Genomic DNA, 24,458 nt, shown 5'->3' with positions numbered 1-24,458 from the left:
AGTACACTAACTTTACCAGAAGAACAAGCAAGAGGCTCATTCACCTAAAGTAGAAGCAGACTGTATACCCAATATGCCTACAGTCATTTAGTTACAAATATTACTTGGTTTATATCACCTCACCTACTGAGAAACCACTTCTTACTTCACGGGAAAAGAAAGAATACGGAAGCAGTGATACTGCATCCTCCTCCTCATGGTCGTTTTTTGATAAATCTTTGAATACTCTGGGTGCATCTCAAGTACTGACTTCTAATGGTCCACAGAGAAAAAAATAAAACATTGGTTGCAAAGTTTCCGCTATTGGGCAATAATGACAGCTCAGTGGCAGATACCTTCTTTTCACTATTGAAACACAAAGAATACCAAGAAAAATGATGAATTTCTGAAGTTTATAACCCTAGTTCTTGGTCATATTTCTTTGCTGTCTATTTCATATCTTCCAATTTGATAATGAGCAATATTTCAAATATGCTTACCTCATCTCAGCTAGTTAGATGTATTTCACAAAAGCTGTTAACACAAAGGAACTAAAAACCCATCACTAAACTCTTTTATATGAAATGTGTGTAAATGCAGTTTACCTTTTGTGATCTGGCAAACCCATTCGAGTTTAGCTTCACAATCAAAAGGCTTGACATAAAATTCCAGGTCTCTGCCCTCATGGAAATAAAATCTCCAAAATGATCGCCGTGAAAATTGAAAGGTCTGTATAAAAGCAGGAACAGAGAAATCAGTTAAAAAGAGTATGGGCCTCTGTAAAGTGAAATGAAACTGTATTAAATATCTTTGACAAAGTCAGTATGTGTTATTGTGGCATCAGCCCCATACATCTTGAAAAAAATGAACAGATACCACTGTAACTCTTTAAACTATAATTCTCCATGCTAGCCAAGATTGTGAAGCAATTGTGTAAGGGGTTTAAGGTCATTCTAGGTATACAAGTCTATTCTTGCAATGTTGTTTCTTCACTATTTTGTAGCACACACAATCTCATCTATGCTTATTATTGAATTATCTGTTGGAACTTCTTTCCCTGAAATAAATTTTCATTTCTCCTCAAAAGAAACACTCATCTGAATCCAGCATAGGAATAATCTTTCTTATCTAAGATTATTTCTTACAATCAACTTTAAGATCTGCCTTCACTCTTGCTGATCTCTCCAATAAAGAGAATTTTGTATCATTTAGTGAAGGAACACATGCCTAGACCTAGCAGGTAGGGGAGGGAGGTTGCTATATTCACAATGCTCTTCAGAGTGCTTTCCTCTCATCTGATGCTTCTATCAGCCTAATGTTAAAGATGACAGCTTCTCAGCCTGGGGTCACAAACACAAGAGAAGATATTGAGGAGTAATGGCTGTGAACAGAAGCAAGGGGATACAACTATCCTTTCCTTCAATAAATCTGAAAAGCAGAATTGGTTCCATTTCGGTTAATAGAAAGGAGAGTATTAGAACTATCTTACAAAAATGCTCAGGTAATGCTTCAGAAAAGTTAAAGGCCATTTTACAACTCATGCCATCAAGACTGAAATAAGCAACGAAGAACATAATTCACTAGAGGCATGACATTTTGAATTAAAACCTGACACAGCAGTTACAGTCTATTTCACAAAGCAAACACAAGCATAAATACTCTATCCTGGCTACTGCATCCCTCTACGTTATGTTTCAACGATTTTCTTAATTTGCAGTTCAGAAAAACAAATCTAGATTTTAAAACTTACTTGTAGAGTTGTGGGTTTTTTTTGTTTTGTTTTAGACTCCATGTTATGTTCTTAAGTGTCACTTATAACATTCAACAGATATGTAGCATGCCATTATGTAATAGAGAACTGTATTATCACTAAAATATTTTGTAGACCAGAAGTCTTACGACAGGTCATCATTAGCATAGCACTCAGTTTGTTAAAACCACTTCAATAAGGGAAATGCAATACTAGCTGTACATTAATAAAGGGAACACTAGCAACTTTTTACTATACAAAGAAAACATCTCAGCAGTCAACTTAAATCCAATACAAAGCTGGCAGGAATATTTTTTCCAAGTACTTTCATGAATAAATAAGCATGCTGTTATTAAAAACCTTGAAACTAACCTTTAAAGCAGCACAATCTCTTGTGTTATATTCATCTTCCAGAAAATCACGTGGCATAATAATACTAGTTACCTATAGGACAGACAGGACGAAAGAACAATTACTTCATGACTATTTTTGCTACAATAGTCCCCAAAGGTAACCATTTAAACTTGTGATCCCATTAAGTTTATCACTATTAAAATATATATTAAAAGGCAGTAAGTAGATCAAAGAGTTTTGAGTCTGTGTACCTGTTATTATAGAGGGAAAAATAAATAAACTATCTCACAATTTCAGACAAATAAATCACTTACAGTTAAGAAGTTATTTTTGGAGAAGCCTGCTCTATCAAGAAGATGAGCTCATACCCCTCCCCCCCCTCTTGCCATGGCATGAACACATCTTGTTCTCTCCACCAGCTCTTAGATTTTTATTACTATATTTCCATTAAAGTATTTTAATGTGATAGAGACAGAGATCAGATTAACCTTATTAAAGTTATGCTTTTAATTGGAAATCTGCCTGGATGGTAGCTCTTAAGTGCACAATCTTCTGAATTACTCATCTGTTGAAGGATCTGCCATATCTTAATTAGAGGATTTATCAATTTATTTTCAATTCAGCCCAAGCTAAAACAAATGAGGACATGACATTTCTTGGTTAACTTACGGGTTTATCATCACTCCATTGCCAGGTTCCCAAAGAATCTGGACTCCTCTTATTCATTCCAATCCATACCCATCTGTCATTACTGTAAATAAACAAAGTAAAATCTTAAGCCAAATATATGGTTCAGCACATTTAATAGAAAAACTGACCTAAGTCATTGCATCACTTAGGTTTGAGCAGCAGAGCCAAAAGTTTACTCCTGCAAATGGTAGCAGGTCAAAGAGGAAAACAGGCCTAGAGTCAAGGTCCTCTTCCGCACTTGTAATAGGATTTGTAGGTTAGTTTTCTATGTGGTCAGGGACAGAAGACTAAATCATGTAATTCCTTCATTCACTGCATCAGTTGTCTCTCGATATACTCTTCTTCCAGAATCACAAACTGTATCTATTTGGCTTGCTTCTCCTTGTCCACCTCCAGCTCACCTCTCATCAGCTCAAATACAATCTTCCTCAAACTACATGAAAACTTCTGCTTACACAAAGTAACCGACTTTGCATTTCCCTTACGCTTATCAGTGATATAAACAAAGCACAGGTATGTATTTCAACTGTGCACCTTCATAAAAGAGGCCCGTAACATCACTGACCTCAACACTTTCTTTTAAGCAAGGTGATAGATATTTGCTCCACTGTACCAGATTACAGTCAGAACTGCATTTTTACTTTCACTTTTTCATTAGATTTTACTTTTGTTTTTCATAAGCAAGGGATCTATAAACTGAAAATTTCAGTTATGCTGCAAGACACAAATTGTTAAGAAAAAAAAAAGGTGTTTACAACAGAAATACTTAAATCTGCAGTAACAACTTTAACCATACTCTTTACCACTGCTTATGAATCCAGGATACCATGACAAAATGAAGCATGTGTCAAACTGCAAGTTTAGTTTTGTACTGCAGCCTCTACTTTTGGAAGTATCAATTTGGTTCTAGCTACTGAAGTTTATGACAATTCACTCCAACCCCCTACCCTGCCCAAGAAAAGTAATAGATGATATCACCTAACAGCAGCAGAGGAAAGACGCTAAGGTTTTTTTTGTTTTGTTTTTAGAAATGATATCACAGCTGATGTGAAATCCTACTGCAGTGCAGCAGTGAAGAAGGCCCACTCATTGACATGTTCTGACAGAGATAATGAAGCATCAATGCCACAGTACAGGGCTCCTGTAAAACTCTATCTGGAGCACTACTCCATCAATTCGTGTTGCACCAAATACATAGAAGGATATTTGAGGCCACGCAGAATATCTGAGGCAATGAAAGTTTAGTTTATTTAAAAGAATTAAGGGTTTTCTTTTCTAGCCTTGAAAAACAAAGGGAAGAGATGTAATTGTTCTTTACATTATATTAGGACACTAGGCCCATAGGAGGAAGAACCATCTGAGGAAAAAGGACATTGTGTCTGAAGGAACCACAGATCAGAAGTAAATTTAGACTCAACTGGAAACAGGTTTCTGACCAGAGGCCAGGGCTTGGAGAAGTCTCCCAAAAATGTAGCGATGACAAATTATCAGAGTGATTTTAAGATAGAACTTGGCAACTTTTTGAACATAATTTTATTACATGGAGGGACGGACTTAAATCCAGGCTTACCAGCACAAGAAATTTTAAGAAATCCCAGGACAACATGAAAAATTTCTTTGCTAAGATCGTGCCCCTGCCTTCCCACACACATCACCATAAAGATGCTAAACTGAGCATGAAATGGCTGACACAGCAGCACCAAGAAAATAACTGGAACAGCCTGGGAGATCTCAAGGATGTGTTTCCTAGACCGTTAGTATCAAAGGGTGAAAAAAATAAAAACAACAACATCACATTCCAACAGTGGGTTCATGAAAACAGATCTGGAAGCTTGCCCTTGGGACTCAGGCCCATGACAAACAACAGCACAGCCCAGACAGAGTACATAGGCAAAGCACGTGAGAACCAGGAAGGGCAACAGCATTTTACTTGGTAGGCCTCCCATTAGGGGGAGGCAAGAAAAAAAAAAAAAAAAAAAAAAAAAAAAAGCAGCCACCAGTAAATCTCACCCTTCCACACACCAGCATTAATTTCTGACATCAGTGTGATATTGTGATCACACTAGTGTGATCTTACCATACTGAACAGTCTTTAGTCTTTTAATATCACTAAAAAGCCTTTAAACAGCCTAAATGTCCTACATCACTCCAGAGGGAAAACTGTAAGCCATTCACCAGCTGTCAAGCAGCTAAGTGGCTTTTGGCAATCTGCCTTTACGATTTTGTTGTTCTGTGATTATTCTTTCCAGTTATGAATCAGACACTGCTTAACTCTCCCATCCTGGTCGTCACCTACAGGCCTCATGCAGTTTAAGTAATTGATCATCACAGAGGAATATCCACTAAAAAGAAAGTTTGAGACACTCATTTCAAAAGGATTTGCAGTAATAAACTGATGAGCTAGAGCAATTTTTTCTAAAGTCTTTTAACTTGTATAGGCTTTTATGTAATAAATAAAATAAATAAATATAAAAGGTGTGCTAGGTCAAGTCCAGCCTGTCTCCCAATTTCCAACTATTAATCTGCCAACAGCACAATGTTGCCCAGCTGATCAGGCATTTGCACATTAACATACATTTTTTCATCCTTTGGAATTGTTCAGACATGAAAATTAATAGTTCAGTAACTGCTACGCTATTCTTGATGACACTTAACCTTAAGTAATTACTTCTGAGAGCCCTCCAAAATAATACTATCACTGCATTGCCAAAAAGAGTTCTATTAACCATGTAAGACAAGTATAAATTAAGACTCTTGCAAGTGAGCTTGCAGCAAGGTATTTGCTTGTACTTCAGTTGTCTGTGTCCTCACTGGAAAACATTTAAAATCTGTCTTGTGGACTGCTAGCAAAATAGATGTATCACTGCCAAAGTATTCTTTGAGTTACCTTCCTGGAACTGCATCTAAAACCTAGGTTATCCTGAGTTGTAACCTAAAAAGTAAGTGCAATTAGTGCTTTATAACAGACTTCACATTGACTAACAATGAAAGACCCTAAACCCTGCAGTGTTTTTTCTCTCATACAGAAAAAAAATCATAAAAGGCAACGTTGTGCACAAGTCAATAATGCTGTTTAGATCAACGTGAATGTAATGTAAAACAGTACTTTTTCTACTGTCATATTCCAACTGCTGAAATAGAAGAAGGATTTTTTTTTGTCCCTTACGTCAGCTCCAACACAAGATTAAGAGCCTAAGTGAGGTTACAGCCTAACTCTAGATAAGAGGTGAAATATAACAAACACGCATATATCTGGGCCAATGCCAGAATGGCGCAATTTAAAAGGACTGCTGCTTCTGATGGCGGTACGCATGAAGCCCATTTGATCTCTGCTCCTCCCTCCGTAACAGGCTACTGCCACTGACCAAATCTCCATCCTGCTAATCAGCCACTCCCTAGCAGAAGAGCAGAGAAGCTGTATTAACCCAATTACTAGAGCTTGCATCTTATTTTTATTGTTGTTTTGGTCAGTGTGTTGAGAGTATGATCAGTCTTTTCTTGCAAATTCAAGTGTTCATGAGGATTTCTAGATGCAGTGCAATTATACAAGCAGCGCTGTGCATATAAAAGGCAACTGGTTTCTTTCCAGTAAGGTGTCCTCATTGAAATGTTATTTCTAACCAATCCAAGCTGTTACTCACTTTGCATCCAATGTCGCTGCCACGTATAAGCTGCAAAATGCTCAGAAAAACAATCTTAAAAGAATGAAAGTAAGTTACCAGGATCTGTTCTGCCTGTACCATGTCCCTTGAAGTTAAAATATGTTATCTCATATTTCTTTCAGACAGGAAGGCTGGCAGGCAAATTTTATTTTCCTTTCCAATGGCAATTGCCTGATTTGGCTGGAACAGTTCTAGTTCTTATTTGCCTCTAAGGTGGAATCTGAGTAAAGAACAAAATGGACTAGGCAAGCTGCCCTTTTCCTGGTGAACCAAACTGACTTATGCTAACGTTTAAAAACAAACAGTTCTCAATGAGTCACCGGAGAACTGTGCAAGGGAAAAAAAAAAAAAAAGCCAAGGTGTGGTCCTTCACTGAGCCAAAATAACTGCACTGAATGAATACTTCAGGTCAGACTTTGCACTGCGTAAATGCAGGACAAACTGCACGCCAGAAAACTCTGGCAGCTAATCTCTCCTAACATTACCTTAGGATGATTTCTCCCAGTTACCTGAACTGTCTGTTGTTCTTGGTGAAGTAATTCACTTGTTTTCCTCTCTCCTTTATCAAATGAGCTTATTTTCAGACAAGCTACCCATATCACTCTTGATCTCTAAAATGCTTCATATAATCACCACTTCTGAGTAATTAATTTGAAAGTATAACCAAATTAAACATCTCATTACATTGTCTAAACAAACATTATTTAAAATGCTTTATCAAGGCAATACCAAAACTATTGTATTTCTATTCAGGAAGTTCTGCAATGTTTCAAAAGAGGTTAATCCTGACAAAATACTGTGTTTTGGTTTATACTGGACACATGCAGTTACTGCAACTCTGACAAAGTCAACTTATTCTGCATTCGATATATTGCCCCATATTTATATAGTGGGCTCAATATATTGCCCCTTGTTTAAGCCCTGCTAAAATAATACTGAAGTACTGGGACCCTCCTTCTTTCAGGGAGTTTCTGAAATATGGGAACTGCATAAGCATCATGTCTCAGATGGCTTTCTGGAATGACAAGTTTTCAGCTTTAAACTCCTAACCAAAAAAAGGCCATTAACTACAATTAATACCAGAGAGAGACTTCAGGCTGAAATGTACTTCCAAATATTTGTAGGAATAGTAGGAAAATAAAAACTAGTTAATTCTCTATTCATATTTGATAGTAAATTAGGCACACTAAAACAAAATCTGTAATTGCAAAACAGTGTACTAAGATCTGTAGCTAAAAATAATCTCTGCACTGATTTTTATTTCAGGCACTTTAGTCACTTTAGCAAAGGAGTCACAAGTGGCTTTTAACAAACTAAGCCATCTATTTATAGAGCATATGAGTTTGGTTTTGTCTTTTAGTAACATAAACATTAAGTAATTTTCATGACTTGTGCACTTCTAAAAAAAGGTTCACTGGGTTTTCGAGAAGGCATCTCTTCAGTCATCAAATTTTAAAATTTAATCACAGCATTGTACACTGGCAGCTTCTAAAATAATCCTGATTTTGTTTGTTGGTGAAATAAATTAGGATCACATAACTGGCAGCATTTGAGTTTAAGCTGGCAAAAGTTCTGAAAAACCAGGCTGCCAATCAAAAAAGCATATTACACGAGGATCTGACATCACACCAGTGCCTAATAAAGCTTTGCAGTGACAGTTCCTTTGAATAAATAAAAAGCCTTAGATTCATAAATTATGTAGCATTTCATTTGTTGATACCAGAAAACTCAACACACCCATCTAATGCCCATATAGTGTTAGTGCCGTTATGCCAAATGGGATCTCTGCCAACCAGATTGCTGGACACTACATTATTCACATTTTCAAAAAAAAAATAGCACCCAATTTAGTCAAGAAGCATTTCATGAATAAAAATGAGACCTATTTGAAAAACTGAAGTAATAACTCATCTTTAAAGAATGTATCAGTAAAGAATAGGAGCAGCTACAATGCAGTTGTACCAAAATTCAGCATAAAGAAGGAAACAACACAGACTTAAATTTGAGCAATCGAAGATGCTCAAAGTAAATATCTCTTTTCTTGCATTCCCTCTAGCAATGTGAAACATTTGCCCAAGCTGTACTCCCATGACATTTTCCAGGAAGGCAGTGACATGCCAGCAGTTCAAATGCCACATCTAGCTGTTTACTGTGGGAAACAGTCAGTGTACACTGTCTCATACTTGCCATTTGGGGTCAGCAGCAGCATTTACGATCTACACCCGTGTGTGTGACTGAAATCAAAATTGTAGTCCATGGCTGTTTTGTTACCTGATTATTCTTCTCAGGATAGAATGAAGTGCCTTGATTTCTTCTGTATTAGTAAAGCTAGGAAGGTGGCCTCCTAGTGCTTCACAGAACCTTTCTGCCTCTTCCCAAGTCCTGGTTCGCAGTACTCTTTCACTGTGGAAGAACTTCGCAACAACCAGCCATCAGAGTAGAAAATGACACAAGTGACAACATTTTTAAAACTCTGTTGCACTACTCAGATATGGACACCTCTTGCTGGAATGAATAACGCGTATCTCCATAGGGAGAGATCTTGATTTTAAACCTGACTTCTTAATTATTTTATTTGTTCCAGTTTGTTCAACAACAGTGAGACTTTGAAGTTTAGCTGACAAAATTTGTTTCAAATGCAACATATTCCATATGGCAGAATTTCTCTGTTTTTCTTTACCAGAAAGATTTTTAGAAAACAACACCCAACTCATTCCAAAACTGCAAGCCAAATTATGTTTTAAGTGATGGTGTTCTTTAAAACGTACAGTGAACTTCAAAACCCAGTTTCCACTGACACCAAGCCCATTTGGGTGCTAAAGGTGAAAAAAGTTCTTCAGCACCTTCTTTGCTACCTGCGTGTGTCAGTTTTTGTACTTGGCTCATACACCTCAGCTAACATATTCACTTGATCCCCTTGACTTCAGTCCAAGCCAATTCCCGTCAGCAGGATCTCTCTGCACAGACATGCTGCACTTGGTCAACAAGAGTTTTGGAGAAACTGCCAGAGCCAGCTGTCACACCCCATCGGCTGAGCAGGGACAACTATGCTGCACATCAGCAAGACCCACACATTTGGGATCCTTGCCCACAGCCTTGTTATGCGAGTTGCGTTTCCCCACTTTGCTACATGAGCTGTGTACAGGACACAGTTCATTGCAGGCATTGGATCTAGAAATAATGAACACACAATCCAATAAACAGCCTCAGTTTTACCTTGATTAGATTCTTAATAGTAAGAAAAAAGGTGCACTTCTAAATGCGAATTTATTTAAGCCATTTCAGCTAACAGCATGACTATTTACTTCCACTGTTTATTTCAGAAACAGTAAAATGCAACCGAGGCAGTGTTTTTTGTTTTGTTTTGTTTTTTAAGAAGTTTGATATCCACATTCAAACCAGAAAAAATCTCATCTTCCCCATCTACACTCTTAAGAGTACAAGGGAAGGAGATTCAAAGCACCTTCCTTTCTTATTCAGGTGTCTGTGTACTGGATGATGGCAATCAGGCTAAGATACAGACATGGCACCCTCCATCCGTACTGGGCTCCTGAGATGGAAGCAGGAGGTGAATGCTGTCACCCCACTCAGCTCTAATGTGCAGAGCTGGCCACCGATCAAGAGGGAGAGGCACACTGCATCTTTTGAAAACCAGCACAGGATGAATGCCTCCAGATGTTCTTGTGCATCAATGTAAATCAGCAAGAATTTTTCCTCCCTGTGTAATACGTCCTTTGAAATATCCTTCAGAGCAGTCATAAGACATAAAATGGCTAATCACATACTTGCTGCAAGACAGTAACAAACAATTAACATCCAATAGGAAAAACTTCTTACCTTGTAGCAGGCAAGGCCTGATCCATTGTGCCACCCAGGAGGACAGGGATCAGATGGCTTCGGAAGCACTTCTGGTTCCTTGGGCAGCCCAATGTACTTTTTACAGACAGAAAATGCTTTTGTGGTTTTACAGTCCTTAGTTTCCCACTTTCCAACAGACCTCCCACTGGGCATGGCCACACATCCTCCTGAGAACTCTGAAATTTAAGCCACCAAAGAAATATTTAAAGCCATTGGTTGGTTTTCCAAAAATACAGAGATTTCTGAATGACTATTTTATTTCATCCTTGGAGTCCCCTAACATGGTGCTCCAATGCTTGCTGAATGTAAAATGATAGCATTTTTAAATTTTTTAAGAATTTGTTACGTTTACCTGGTTGCAAGGAATTCCAGTTAGTATATGTCACAGCTTCATTTTTTTCCCCATCCACTGCACCCCAGGAATATGTTCCTGTATGGCTAATATCTTGCAAACCAGTCCAGAAGTATTTTTCTTCAACTTTGGTGTACTTTCTAATCAGACTGTTTATAAATTCTTGCTCAAATCTGAAAATTCACAGATTAATCTCAGTCAATATTTGAAAGATAACTGAAACTACTGAGTCAATCTGAAAACCAGGCATATTATTACATGAGTTAGTTCAAATGCTTGTCCAGGCAGTCCTGTATTCAATAAGGCGTCAGCAGGCTGGGAATTCAAATACATCTGAGAAGCCTTTACACTGTAGGTTTGCCATGGTCACACCACGGAAAACATAGTTTGTCAGTTCTCTGCAGTAGCAATTCTACGTCTATTTTTTCTGTTTTAAACCATTGCTTAGAATATGGAGGTTTGATGACTGCATATCCAGGATCCTACTATAAAGCACACAAATAAATTACAGAAATTACTTTACCTGTTTGTTACTGTAAGATTGCACTGTGCTCCAAATGAAACTTCTGTTTTATAAATCCTGTAACAGTAGTTTCCATGCATCTCCCATCCCTGGTTAAAGAACAAAAAAACACATTTATACTTAACAACCTAATTTAGGCATTATCTGCAGGAGAACAGGAATCACTGCTAACATTGGTTGGCGTACACAAGCTGACAAGCATATACAAGAAAGAAATGCAGCACATCACACACAGGGTGCAGTATTATCAACTCTCGGATTCACAGTTCTAAGAAATAATGCAACCACAGAAATAAAATACACCACTGTTTTAGCTCAACTGTGCAAAGTCTTCTGACTGCTATGTGCATTTAGAGAGAGAAACACAAGGGTGACAGCCTAGTCCCATTCAAAACAATAGGAGTTCTGATGCTGTTCCACCAACGCCAGGATTCAAACAGAGGAATAATAAAAGGGCGTTATTAGCATTTCTTTACTTCCAAAAAAAAAATCCTTTATACAGAAAATGTTTGAACTTACAAAAATTCTCTTATTCAAATCTTTCCCCCATAGTTACATGGAAATTTCAAGGAATATTACTGTGCTCTTTGCTAGGCCTACCAATGCACTGGTGTCTGAACAGCACAGAAAGCTGTAACCACTGGCAGTCTCTGAAAAGACAGAGTAAGAATACCCCCAGGTTGTAAAGAAAGGAAGATATGGGGTAAATACGCTTTCTGTTGCAGGCAAGACACCACATAAAACTTAACAAAAGAATTCTGAGTAGCTAGTAACTCCATCCCAAGATTGTTCAAAACAGAAAAGACTTCCAGACCTATTTACACTATAACATGTTACAACTAAAAAAACAAAACAAAACAAAAAACTTCATTCAAGTCAACAAAGATGAGAGCCAAGTGAAACATAGCAGAAACCTAATCCTTCTCATTTATCTCTGCACATTTATCTCTGCACATCCTTATGTTGCAAAGTGCTTATCCTAAATTAAAAACGATGTTTAAAACAGAAACTACAGAACAAATGGCATTAGCGACAACATACCTAATAAAATCAGATTATTATTTTTTTCCAAACAAATGAATAAAACACACCTCCTGGGTCCAACCTCATAACACTTTCACCCATAAACAGAGTGGTAATACATCCAGACCCTTCATAGGAGAATCTGAAGACACACCAAATTTGGCTCATATTATAAAAATGTTCTTTTTCAGCCAAGATGTTCCACATGCTTTATTTTACAGGCATTAAGGAAATAGGAAGTAGAGAGAATAAGTAATTTAATACAGGCTTCTGAACTAAGTGAAGGTAAAAGATATGCAGACTTTCTATTACCTCATCATATGAGCAGCTTTTATCTGATTTCGTTTCATTCAAAATCTCTCCTCTTTTCTTACACACATATTTCAGTTTTTCTTCACAGGATTTGACTCTCCACTGTCCCAACTATTAGAAGGAAAGGAAAAAAGAGTATTTAAAATACTAAAATATTTCCATAGTGCAGGAGCAGAGTTTTTGGAAGTGGGAAAGCCGCAATGCCTCAGTTACTTGTACTTGCAAAAACATTGAGAGTGGGATACCCTGGATTACATGCATAGGGACACGTTTTGAAGGAAGAGAGAAAACTGACAATGTGGAGATGGGATAACTCTGGATCACCTCTGAAAAGGAAAGAAATAGGCCAGGGGAGCACCAGCATTCTCGTGGATCAGAGAAGGTGCAGGGCAGGTGGGCTCAGCTCACTGCAGAGAGCTGAGGGGCACGTGAGCTTCAGTGGACAGCACAGCAGGCAATTGCTCATCCCACTTTTCTACTGGAACTGGGAGGATGGAATACAGCCTGCTTCTCCCAACATTCATCTTTGAGACCTTCTTTCCCCTACCCACTCCTTGCTGCTTCTGTTCTCTCCCTCCCAGCTGTCCTTATCCACTTCCTCTTCTCTCACCAACATATCTCACTACCCATCCTTAAATGGGGAGGCCCAAATTGATTCCAGAAGTGACTGAAGACAGCTTCTCCTCTCAAAAGCTGGTCCCACCTCCTTCCCAGCTCTCTGCCATAGACAAGCAAAAATAGCATAATCCAAAATTCTGAGCAACAGGGACAACTAGTTGGTCAACAGCAGTGACAGTCTCAGAGCTGTAAGCAATTTCTGCTGTTCTTTGTGGCACATAACTAACAAGTGTTGGCTAAATAGTTTTAAGAAGCTCTCTTTTAATCAAATGGTTATCTGCATTTTAAAGATTATTCCAAAAATAAAATCGTTCTTCTGATTTACCCCTCTTGACTTTCACACACAATGTCACCACTACTATGATGGAAAAAAAAAAAAAAAAAAAAACCAACGCCATGTTCCTACCTTGCCTGAATATGACACACAGTTAGGAGTGATGTTAAAAGGAACTTTTGGTTCATTCTGATCCCAATACGTAAAATCCACAGCTGAGTGATCCGACCATTTGAACAAGGTTGGTACGTCTTTATTCCTGAGACCCATCCACACTTCTTCTTTAGCATCTGTAATTTAAAATTAGGGCAACACGGAGGTTTCAGAATAATCCTTAAACTAATTAGAAAGGAGTGATAAAAAATAGTTTTGCTGAGTTCACATTCTACTTAAAAGCATAATGCTTTTTTTATTATTATTACAATGAGAAAGGAAATTTGAGACAAGCCCAATTTATTTTTAAATCATACATTATATTCATGAATGTGAGTACACTTCACAGAGAAGGTAACAAACAGGAAAAAAAATACAGAAAATAATGAACGCACAAGAAAAGAAGCTCAAACAAAATCTTATTTTTACTGTGCAGACAAAAACATAAGACTACAAAGTACAGATCATTTTTGTTAGTTCAATGACCCAGCAGTCAAATATCCAACCCAACTATCTAAGACTCTGTTCGAATGAGAAAATTGAACAGGTATTAGGCATTAGGAATTAGGCAAGCTGGCCCATTCAATAAATAAATACATGAATAAAATAGATTAAATTAAAACAAGAGCTAATACAAAGGGACTGGACCTGAACTCAGCAACAGCCTGTGTACAAGCTCAGCATTAACACCTTCATTTAGAGCTACAAGTTCTCACAATCACATGCTGGACCATGAAAAGCAGTTTGTAATTTAAGATGCACAGCACTTGGTGCTTGACTTTTACAAGTATCCCAACTCACCATTATGAAGCTTTGTAACAACCAGTTCCACATCTGTCAAGGAGTGTATGCTGATGAGGTTACTCTTATTTGCTTTGCACAGTTGATCTGCTGAACTCCAAGGAACCTGGCTGTGTACCAGCAGGTAGCAAAAACCATTGTGGGGAAGCCAGCCCATATCACATTGAGTATCCAAGTGTCTCCAGAACTCTAATAATGAAGAGAAACTGAATTAGAAGGTTTTATTTTACATTGACTGGTGCATTGGGTTGGTATTTTGTTCATGTCTTAAATGTGCCAGCACCCTGAAAGCAGACAAAGCAGCAATCAGAATTTGTTCACAGATAAACAGCACAGCTCTTCAGGGCTGATGTTTTAAGGAAGGGTCACAATTTAGTCAAGCAAATAAAGCTGACTGAGCACCATTATGGGGATTAGTAGTATTCTGGGGCCACAAGGTGGGCAAGAGGAGAAAGTAGTTAGTGGAAGTGAGTAAAAAGCTGGAATTCTTACTAAGCTGGTCTTAGTGTAAGTGAAAGTTACTTCTGAAACTATAAGTAACATTACAAGAGCAATTAAAGGCAAAACAAGTTACTTCATTGCAGGACAGCAGCTTCAACAAAAAGTTGCTTGTTTTGCTCCAGCAGGGGTTTGTACTTTTATAGGGCATTATTATCCATGTTTAGAGCAGTACCATGAAAAAGAACAATTTTGAATGACTCAGAATGAAACAAATGTTTAGTTTTAAATAATTCTTATTCTGAAAACTAAGATATTCAAGAATTCAGACTGTTTTTATGCATGCTGAAAAAGGTGTATGTTAAAAGCTTTTCTGTTTCAAAATATAAAATAATATGCTCAAGTCACAAGAATTTTGGTTTATAATTATTAAAACAATGTATAAATATTAGTACCATCATCACATACCCCAGCGAGGAGCCAGAGAACTGATGTGGATTAGTGTTAAGATAAAAATCAGATTAGGTAACCAAAAATTAGTTTTTCGGGGATCGTTTATAATTTTGACCCAGTTTAAGTTAATTTATATGGCTTACTTTTTTTTTTTTTTTTTTCCTTAATGGCACATATCTTCCCTGGGGGAGCTGGAAAGAACATGCCATAGCCAGAGACACTATATGTCACTTGCCACCCGCAGGCCACTGTTTCATTCCCTTTATCCTCTATCTCTACCCCTCATTCAAGGACAATCATCTTCCAGTGAAAGTTTCCTCACGAGAGCACCGCACTTTTGAGCCCTGTGAACTGGGTATTGCCAAAGCACCAATGGAAGAACAGGCCGTGGACATGGGAAGGGTTGGACATCCAGGTGTAGGTAAACTGCCAAAAGCATGGCAGAAGTTATATGTCAGAGCTGAACACTGTAAGAACTAAAGCACTGTATGCGTATTTGTGTGGTGGGAAGAAAGAATGAAGCTTTAAACTGCTCCGTTTTTCCCCATTGTGTTATCATCTGCTCTAGCAAGATAAAAGTAACAGATCCAATAAAGATTACACACTGGGAGAATTACCAACTCTTGCACTCTTGATTTCCATTGCTGGGCTTGGTTTCAAAAGATGGTAAGGTCATTTAATTACTTTTATTTGAATTCAACAGAGTTTGAACCAGGTCCCAGGTAGGTCTCATTTTATGTTAATACACTCCAACAGTGAGAGAAATGGTCTTAATGCAGTGATGGAAAGCTTTGAGGTGCAATTGCCAGTTCCAGACTTCCAGCTGCACATGAAAAAAAGCACAAGCTATGGAGAAAAAAACATGATGAAAAGGGCAGGACTGTGCTGGGAAATGCTTTATGTGTGAATGAGAAAGCTGTGAAAAATGAAAGCTGTTTGTGATAGATCATCTTGAGACCGAAGATAGAGAGTTTGATTCTGCTCTGCTAAAATACCCAAAGCTGCCATGAAGTGTTTTGGCAGAGATGCCTATGAAGGCTTGGGAAGGAAGAAAAAGACTGCATAAGTGAACATTACTCACATACTAACACACAGAAACAAACATGCAAGCTGTCCTACCTGGGAGGTTTGATGCTTCATCGAATGACTTCTTGCAAACATACGGAAGTTGAGTCCCACAGTGATAACTCTGCCACTGACCCGAGGCAGCATTCATCGCCACACAGCTAGCTCCATCCAGAGGGGACAAACTCTGCATATCTATAGGCAGAAAAAAATAAAAGAGCACAAGTTATCAGTGAGCTTTTCAACGCAGTAATATATGCTGCATATTACAGCACCCTGTATTTGAAGAACATAACTTGCTTTGAATGAAGGCACCTGTCCTACCACAGGTCCCAGAGAAACGTTTTTGTGAGAGAGAAAGTTACAGAACCAAGGTATCAGGACTTCCATTCCAACATTTAATCATCTAACCAGGCAGAATGTTCTATTTACAATACAACAAACCTTTGGCCGAGCACTTTCCCAGACTAGAAATATCTCAGGGGAGAACCCTTCTTGCAGCTCTCAGTTTCCTTTGGCAGTCTCTTTCCAGACCAACTCCAAACACAGTTCTGCAGTTTCGCAAATATAACCATAATTCTTACCTTAACGGACGAGGCCCCTGTCCTGGTTTCAGTTAGGACAGTTTCCCCGTTTCTCTCCCCCATCCCAGAGAGGGAGGGGGGAGGGTGAGTGAACGGCTGTGTGGTGTTTAGCTGCCAGCCGGGCTAAACCACAACAGCCCCAAATCAAAAATTTTGCATAGGAGAACTCATTTTGTAGTCCCCAGCTTCCCCTGGAGCCCCCTTCCAACAGTACCTTTTGGCTCTCTTTCTTTGAAGCCTAATGCAAACCCCACCTGTGCCCCACACAAGGCACCTGTTTCCCCTGCACTGAGTTTGTTCAGCCTCACACAGAAAAGTGTCAGGGGGGAGCTTAGTTCTTCATGCAAGAGGAGACAGGACCAGGCTTTTTTCAGAGGTATACAGTGAAGTGACAAGAAGCAAAGCAGACAGCTTGCAGATAACAAATTCCAGGTAAATATTCATAAGTATTTTTCATAACAAGGGTATTCAATAACTGGAATAGGTGGCCTAGAGAGGCTGAAGTATCTCCATCTAAGGAAACACTAAAGTGTGGCTGGACAGGCCTAAGCAACCTGATGCACAGGGCTCAGGAGCTGGACTGGGAACCATCTGAGATCCCTTCTGCCCTGCAGCTCTAACTTGTTGATGACAAGACTAGTCCAGCAGCTGAAATAATACTGGTGACTTCAAAACATATTTGTTACAATTTCATACCTGTACATTTAAGCTAGAATTTCTCAGTAAAATTAGTAAGTGTGCCAGGACTGCAGACTGAACTATCCTACTGTATCTCAGCATAGTCTAGTCTCTAGCACTGCATTACAGTCCCACAGGGTCACTACAGTTGCAGAAGATGCAGCAAGGAGCAGAAAAGTCCTTAAGCTTTCCAAAAAAAAAAAAAAAAGAAGAAGAAGAGACTACATTTGGAAAATCTAACAGACATTTCTCAGCAAATCTTAAAAAAGTAACAGAAACCACTTCTCTTTTCACAGAATTAATGTCACAGCCTAATGGAATAAAACTATTCTAGAAACTGAAGGAAAAGAGAATTCCATTTTAAAAAGGTCACACTCAGCTTGAATGACAGAACAATGTTAGCTACAGAATTCCTGACTATTACTCCTCCAGGATTCTCATATATCAATATCCACATCATATTTCTGAGAATATTACAAATACATGCTGAAAATTACGATCAAACAAGACTCTCACTGATTCTATAGGAACTTGGAAGTAATTAGAAAAGGGTTTTCAAAGGTTTTACACTTCTTTCATCTTCACCTCAGAACAAATGTAAGCAACCTTGAAGATTTCTAAGTAATGTCATTTCTTGCACAAACATCAATCATTGTAATATTTGAGGGAAGTCAACTCCATCCTGTCAGTGAGAGGAGAAATTTAGCAGCTACGGCAGCGGTAGCCTCCTTTGCTAAAACGGACCTCAAAGATATCATTCAAGTTAGAGATTTCCCCTAATATACCATAAATAGAGAATTAGTGGAGAAAGATTCACTCTCTAGAAGGAAAGGATGCCTCCTGAACTTTTAACAGAAATAGAGCAATGATTGTTTTGATGAAGTCCAATGAAAAAGAGAAGAGGAGATAAATAAAAAGAAAAAAGGATAACGCTAGTTTCTGTTCTAAATATTGTTAATACCACCAGAAACACCATTACCTGGATGCCAGTTGACAAAATTCAAAGGCTTGTGATCTGACCACTGCCAACCTCCAGAAACGTCCAGTTGATTTAAGCCAATCCAAAAGATCTCAGCGATGTCATCTTTAGCTGGATATTTATTATTATTCAAGAAAACAATTAGTATAAAATACTCATCCCTTATTGGTCTCTTCCAAAATAAAAACGTTATCTAACAGGGCTTGCATTAGAAGGGGAAAAAAATTGCTGCTACAATCAGATGTGCAACTTTTCTTGAATCGAGGAGGAATTCAACCACGTCTCCCCTCCCAGCGCCTCCAGGTATTCAACATTTGATTTTGTATTCTCAAAAGCACACTGATAGTTCCTCCAGGCCAAGCCTGAACATCAGCGAGAATGATTACACAAGATGCTAACATGCTGCTAAAACACCAGTGTAATAAGTGTGCATACACCCCAATGAACTGCCACTCTGGCCCATATTTGAGATTTTGGGAACGTTACTTATACATAAGAACAAGAGCTAGCCACCGCAACAAAGTCACACAGATAAACTTAAAAGCAAACAAACAAACAAAAGAAACCCATTCTTCTAAAGTTAGATCAGCACCTCAGTTTTTGTTACACTAAGTAGAGCACCAAGTTTAATCACGATCAAGTTTTAACCCAGGATTTAAAGACAGAAACTAAAATGTTGTCTTCACTGATGTTACTTAACTACACTTCCTATTCATACGTGAATAAATACACCTACCTTGTACGTAACTCAGTTCAGATGCATCTTGGATGCTAAGTAAATCTCCCCCTTGCTTTTGACATGAAATATAAGCTTCCTTCCAAGAAAGAGCAGACTGTGTATTAAATTGGTAGCAACTTTCAGCCCCCGGATCATGTTCCCAGATATCCTGACAGCCATCCTCTGTTTAAAGGAAGCAGAAGGTACGTTTAACTATGGCTATAATGAAATATCAGGAACGTTTCAAAACAAAAACTGTAATATTGAAACTTTATGTATTTTTACATTGAAATCACATATACTGCAGAGTAAGTGTGTGCTGTCAAGGCTGCAGAAGAAATGTGACCTGTTTTTACCCAGCTTACCAGTGAGGTGTTACGCCAAGGTGGAGCTGTACGTACAGACATGAAGTGACAGAATGCTTGGATGACTATTTAAAAACCCAACACACCTGGCTGTAAGCAGATCCCCCATTTTCCATCATGAGTATAATCTTCAGATGTGGCGCACCATTTCCCACCCGTGTGTGTTTCATCCTGAATGCAGTCATGATGCCAGGTGTCATTATACAGAAAGGGGAACTCACAGGGTTTCCCATAGGAGTTCCCATCTTTGGTATAAATCTCTGTACCAGGGAAAAATAAAGTAAAAATTAATAAAGGATTAGATACAAGTTGTCTGGGCAAGCAAAGGACACCAAAATATATTGTTATTGGTTGTACAGACATGGTTAATTTAAAAGCACCCAAATCACGCTTGTGGACTTAAAACACAGTATCTTGTTCTAGATAATATGTAGCAATGCCAGAACTGAAAGAAATGAGAAGAAAATATTTTTCTGTACTTTTTCCTCTGTGTGATGCGTAACACATTGGAAATATCCTTCCCCCTTCCTGGTAAGTCAGGGACAAATACGTTGTCCTGTTGAAATCCAGATGGTTCACACAGAATACTACAGAACAAGGTTGTAGTAATCAACAGACTCAGAAGAGTGAAAACTTATTGCAAACTGGAGCCTACTGGGCTCTTCAGCCTGGCCACTTTGAAAAAAAAAATCAAATACAATGAAATTTCTCCTCTCAAATAGGATAAAGCAAGTTTCTACCGCTTCTTTCTGCACTCATTAAATTTTAGATGAAAGCTAAAAAAATGCCATGGCAAGTGAATAGACTACCAGACTAAAACAAACATGGTTCCAAACAGTCCAACAGGCTGCGAACTGACAGCACATGCTGAATTTGATTGTACAGTCTACCAGCTGTACAAATCCTACTTTTAAGGTAACAGAAAAATACACATCTCTGTGAAGAGGACAGTTTCAGTTCTGATACGATGCAGCTGATATTTCATAACAGGTTGTCACAAAAATATGGGGGTGGTTTTAAACATGCTGAGAAAGCTACTTGGTAACACAACTTCTCCAGCTGTGTAGATATATATTTTTTTCTTAAAATAGTTAAGATTCATACTTGAATATCAGTATCTCTCTACAGCAAAACATTCTATTGCTTTATTGATCAGTCTTTTCATATGATTAATTTTCTGAATTTATTGTCATAAATGTAGGGGGAAAAAAAAACTATTCTCCATCCAAACCCCAGTACAAACTTACCATGGTAAGGATACCGACATATATCATCAGAGGAATTGTTGCTTCTCCACTGGTCTGATGCATTTATGTTTGCAGTTACATAGGTAGTCTTCACAGTCACCTTGTACTGCGATGCACCAATGATAGAAGCGTCAGCACATCGCCACCACAGCATTAGTTCTGAGTTACAATCAACCATTTTCAGGCGAGATGGTAATTTGGTGAATATATCAAGTCCCAAGCACTGCCTGGATCCCAGATGAAAAAGGCGATTCTGGGATACCCACTTCCATAAAGCTTCACTTGTCTCTTTGCAGTCATCTATCACTATCCGTGAGTTTTTAACTTGTATGCACTTGTTCAGTGTGTCATGGCGAATGGTAAAGGCATTGTTGCCTGGGTAGGAACAAATCAATATCCACGTAAGAGTATGAATCAGTATCACTTTCAGAGGAAGTTCTTTTAAAAAGTTTAATCACATTCTGAGGCACACTAGCAGAAAAGTACAGTGACAGCTGTTTTTACATTATACTCGGTCTCTTACTGCAGCTTACCAGTAAGTACATATTCCTGCACTTTAGCGAGTATTCTTTCCTTCAGTAACAACAACAAAAAAGTCTCTTCCAAAGTTATTATAAAACGAGGGGATAAAATGAGGCTGTTTTCTAAGTCCAATTCTATCAAACAAAAATCATCTTTTAATTATAACACATACTGATTGGATCAATCCCTGATTAATTTGCAAGCTTAGTGAGTTAAGAATCTTGTCTTTGATGCAAATGCAGTAACACACCACAGGCAACATAAAATATAATTAATAATAATCCTCAGTTAGTAAGCACTTTTTTTTTTCTAAACTGTCTACCGTGTAAGACTGATAGCAGGATGGGCTCACGCTTGAACCAGCTCATGGGTGCAACTGCATCATTACTAAAAAAACTGGTACTGCTTTTTGAGGGAGAGATTTTTCGAATGAATATTCAGCTCACTGCAAAACTACACATGAACAAAATGCAGGGCCCCTAAGATCCCAGACAAAACATTAGGAGTATCATTTTCAAAATGACACAGGAACGCTAGTTCCACTTTCAGCTGTGACTTAGCTTGTCACTTAAAAGAAAAAAAAAAAAAGAGAGCTGGCAAAGCATAACATTTAATTTTAAAGAGATATGGATCACCTCACTGTTACAAGCTGATGCCTCTGACAGTGTAACACCTCTGTGACAAGTGGCAGTGGGTTTAAACTAGCCAGGAAAAAAAATGGCCTAGAACTATTTCTATGACACAGTAAAGATGGCCCCCCAGTATAAAATGTTCGCTAACCAGGCTGAAAAGGACCTCTGCTGTCCCAGACCCACAAGGCTATTACTCTGCTGCTTAAATAAGGAATCTGCTGAGTAGTGTTTTGTATTTAATAGTAATGCACTGTCAATCACATTCCTACTGCGTTTTTTTAATATGACTTAATAATAGGTTTGGCTGAACAGCAAGGAAAATATTCAGTGATGTTATTCAGTGAATTTTACCACTATTTCCCAGTATACTAGTGTATTTTCCACTGCATAAGTGCCAAATAGTCTAAATGGTACTGAGCTGGTCAAACTGTAAAGAAGAATCTCTAAGTCAGCCACCACGGAGGTGACTTTTTCTAAGTGCACGTTTTAACCAACCCTCTCTTTCATACTCTTTATTAACTAAATAATATATTTTAAGCAGCCAATCCTGCTTTTGTGGTATCTTTTTACCCTGTGCTTTTGCCACACTTTATCTTCCTTTTGCTTCTTATTGTCCCCTCCAGACTTTCATCTTTCAGTTTCTTGTAAGTTGCTCTATGCTTTTCCCCAGATCTCCCCTTTCCTCATTCTTCTTTCACTTCTTCCTGCATAACCTTCACTCTTACATCAAGAGCAAAACCACCGCTTTTTAAAATTTCCCCCCAAAAAATCCAGTTCTCATCGGACCTCTCTGTGCGGCACTTTTTGAAGAGCAGTGCTCGATTCCCCCCATTCGGCGCCCTTACCACGAAGCTTGACGGGGCACCTTTAGCTACAAACTCTTACCACGAAGCTTGACGGGGCACTTTTAGCTACAAACTCTTACCAGGTAGCTTCACGGGGCACCTTTAGCTGCAAACTCTTACCACAAAGCTTGACGGGGCACCTTTAGCTGCAAACCCCCTCCTGTCACTGCAGGGGCCGCAGAAAGGCGTGAGGTGGCAGGGCTCGGCGACGGGCTGGCGCTGTTCGCCACTAGCTCTCACCGCCCCAGCAGCTCCGAGACTTTCCTTGAGGTGAAAACTTCCGAGCTGCTTTGTGAAGAACAAGCCTTCCTCCTGCCCCTCTGCACACAACGCTGGACAAGCCAAAAAGCCGGTCAGCCCCCCCCTCAGCCACGGCGCGGCCGGGAGAGGCCGGGCAGCGTCACCCCCCGGGGCTGCCCGTGAGGAGGAAGGCCCCGTGCGGAGCAGGGCAGCCCGGCTTTTCTCTTCACCCCTTGCCCGCCCAGCAGCCGGCCCGCTCCGCACCGCAGGGCCTTCCGCACCGCTCCGCGCCCGCGCAGCGCCGGCTCCCCGCCTCACGCCCTCACCCCTCAGCCAGGTGGGCTCCCGGCTTACCTGCGGGGTCCCGCCGGGCCGCGCAGCAGACGAGGAGCCAGGCGAGCCCGCAGGCGGCCACGCCGGGTCCCGCCGGCCGCCCCATGCTCCCGCGGCGCGCAAGTTGCGCGGAGCGGCCGCGCTGAGGGGCTCGCCGTGCCCGAGCGTCGCGCCTGCCGCCGGCTGGCCCGAGCGGCGAGCGGCCGGCCGGATTGGTCCGCCCCCGTGGCGCGTCACTTGTTGCCAGGAGAAGAGAGGCTCCGGGTTTGAGGCGAGGGGCGGGGCGGGGCCGGGCGGCGGCCGCGGGGTCGGGGCCGCGGGGGCCGGGCCGGGCAGGGTCGGGGCGGCTGTCCCGGGCGGAGCGGAGTTAGCGCGGGGGCAAGGGAGACAAAGGAAAGGGGGCTCGCGAGCGGGGGAACGGGAGCGAAAGTGAGGAAAGGACGCGGAAAGCGAAGGAGAACGAGGAGGGAAAAAAGGGGAAAAGTGAAAGAAAAAAGAAGCGAGGGAAAAAAACGAGCAAAATCGAGAAGAAAGCAAGAAAAAATACAAAACCGGGCCTAGTTACCTCATAGTGTTCAAAACAAACTAACAAAAAAGTAATTAAAGTAAAAAGGAAATTAAGTGGAAGTTCTAAACAGACAAAAAAGTGAAGAAAAAGCAAAGAACCAGACCTAATTAACACATAGCAATTAAAGCTAAAACCAAAGCTTTAAAAAAGTTAAAAGGGAATGAGTATGTGGTAGAAGTGAAGAAAAGGCAACAAAAAAACAGAAGTAACAAGGAATAGCAGATGCTAAAGTAAAATAACTAAAGGTGGATACAAACACACTTTTTTTATAGGCCACCCTGAGGCCCTCGCCCCTTCCCAGCACCAGGACCACGTGCCAGGGCCTGGTGTGAGGCCCCTGTGTCCTGCTGTGGTCGCACAGCACCAGGCCAGGGGCTGCAGGCACCCACTGTCCCCACAGCCTGTCACCCCAGCCTGTCCCCACGGCCTGTCCCCACAGCCT

The 24,458-nt window shown here is 39.8% G+C and overlaps 1 protein-coding gene across 1 annotated transcript in view; it reads right to left on the bottom strand.

The window, feature by feature from the left end:
• Positions 1-23,710, bottom strand: part of LY75 (lymphocyte antigen 75) — a 47,299-nt gene extending 23,589 nt beyond the window's left edge. The window contains exons 1-16 of the mRNA XM_035569917.1: positions 23,470-23,710; positions 20,877-21,251; positions 19,716-19,889; positions 19,283-19,447; positions 18,547-18,657; positions 16,360-16,500; positions 14,350-14,538; positions 13,528-13,685; positions 12,504-12,614; positions 11,169-11,257; positions 10,646-10,818; positions 10,273-10,469; positions 8,707-8,849; positions 2,753-2,834; positions 2,102-2,173; positions 585-708 (exon numbers count right to left, since the gene is read on the bottom strand). Of these exons, the coding sequence (XP_035425810.1) occupies positions 585-708; positions 2,102-2,173; positions 2,753-2,834; positions 8,707-8,849; positions 10,273-10,469; positions 10,646-10,818; positions 11,169-11,257; positions 12,504-12,614; positions 13,528-13,685; positions 14,350-14,538; positions 16,360-16,500; positions 18,547-18,657; positions 19,283-19,447; positions 19,716-19,889; positions 20,877-21,251; positions 23,470-23,554 (2,389 nt within the window). The 5' untranslated portion in view covers positions 23,555-23,710. The remainder of the gene's footprint in view (positions 1-584; positions 709-2,101; positions 2,174-2,752; positions 2,835-8,706; positions 8,850-10,272; positions 10,470-10,645; positions 10,819-11,168; positions 11,258-12,503; positions 12,615-13,527; positions 13,686-14,349; positions 14,539-16,359; positions 16,501-18,546; positions 18,658-19,282; positions 19,448-19,715; positions 19,890-20,876; positions 21,252-23,469) is intronic.
• Positions 23,711-24,458: the final 748 nt, after the last annotated feature.

Source organism: Cygnus atratus, chromosome 6, assembly GCF_013377495.2.
Source record: "Cygnus atratus isolate AKBS03 ecotype Queensland, Australia chromosome 6, CAtr_DNAZoo_HiC_assembly, whole genome shotgun sequence".
NCBI lineage: Eukaryota > Metazoa > Chordata > Aves > Anseriformes > Anatidae > Cygnus > Cygnus atratus.
The sequence above is the reverse complement of the archived record's forward strand: the minus strand, read 5'-3'. Positions and strand labels throughout refer to the sequence as shown.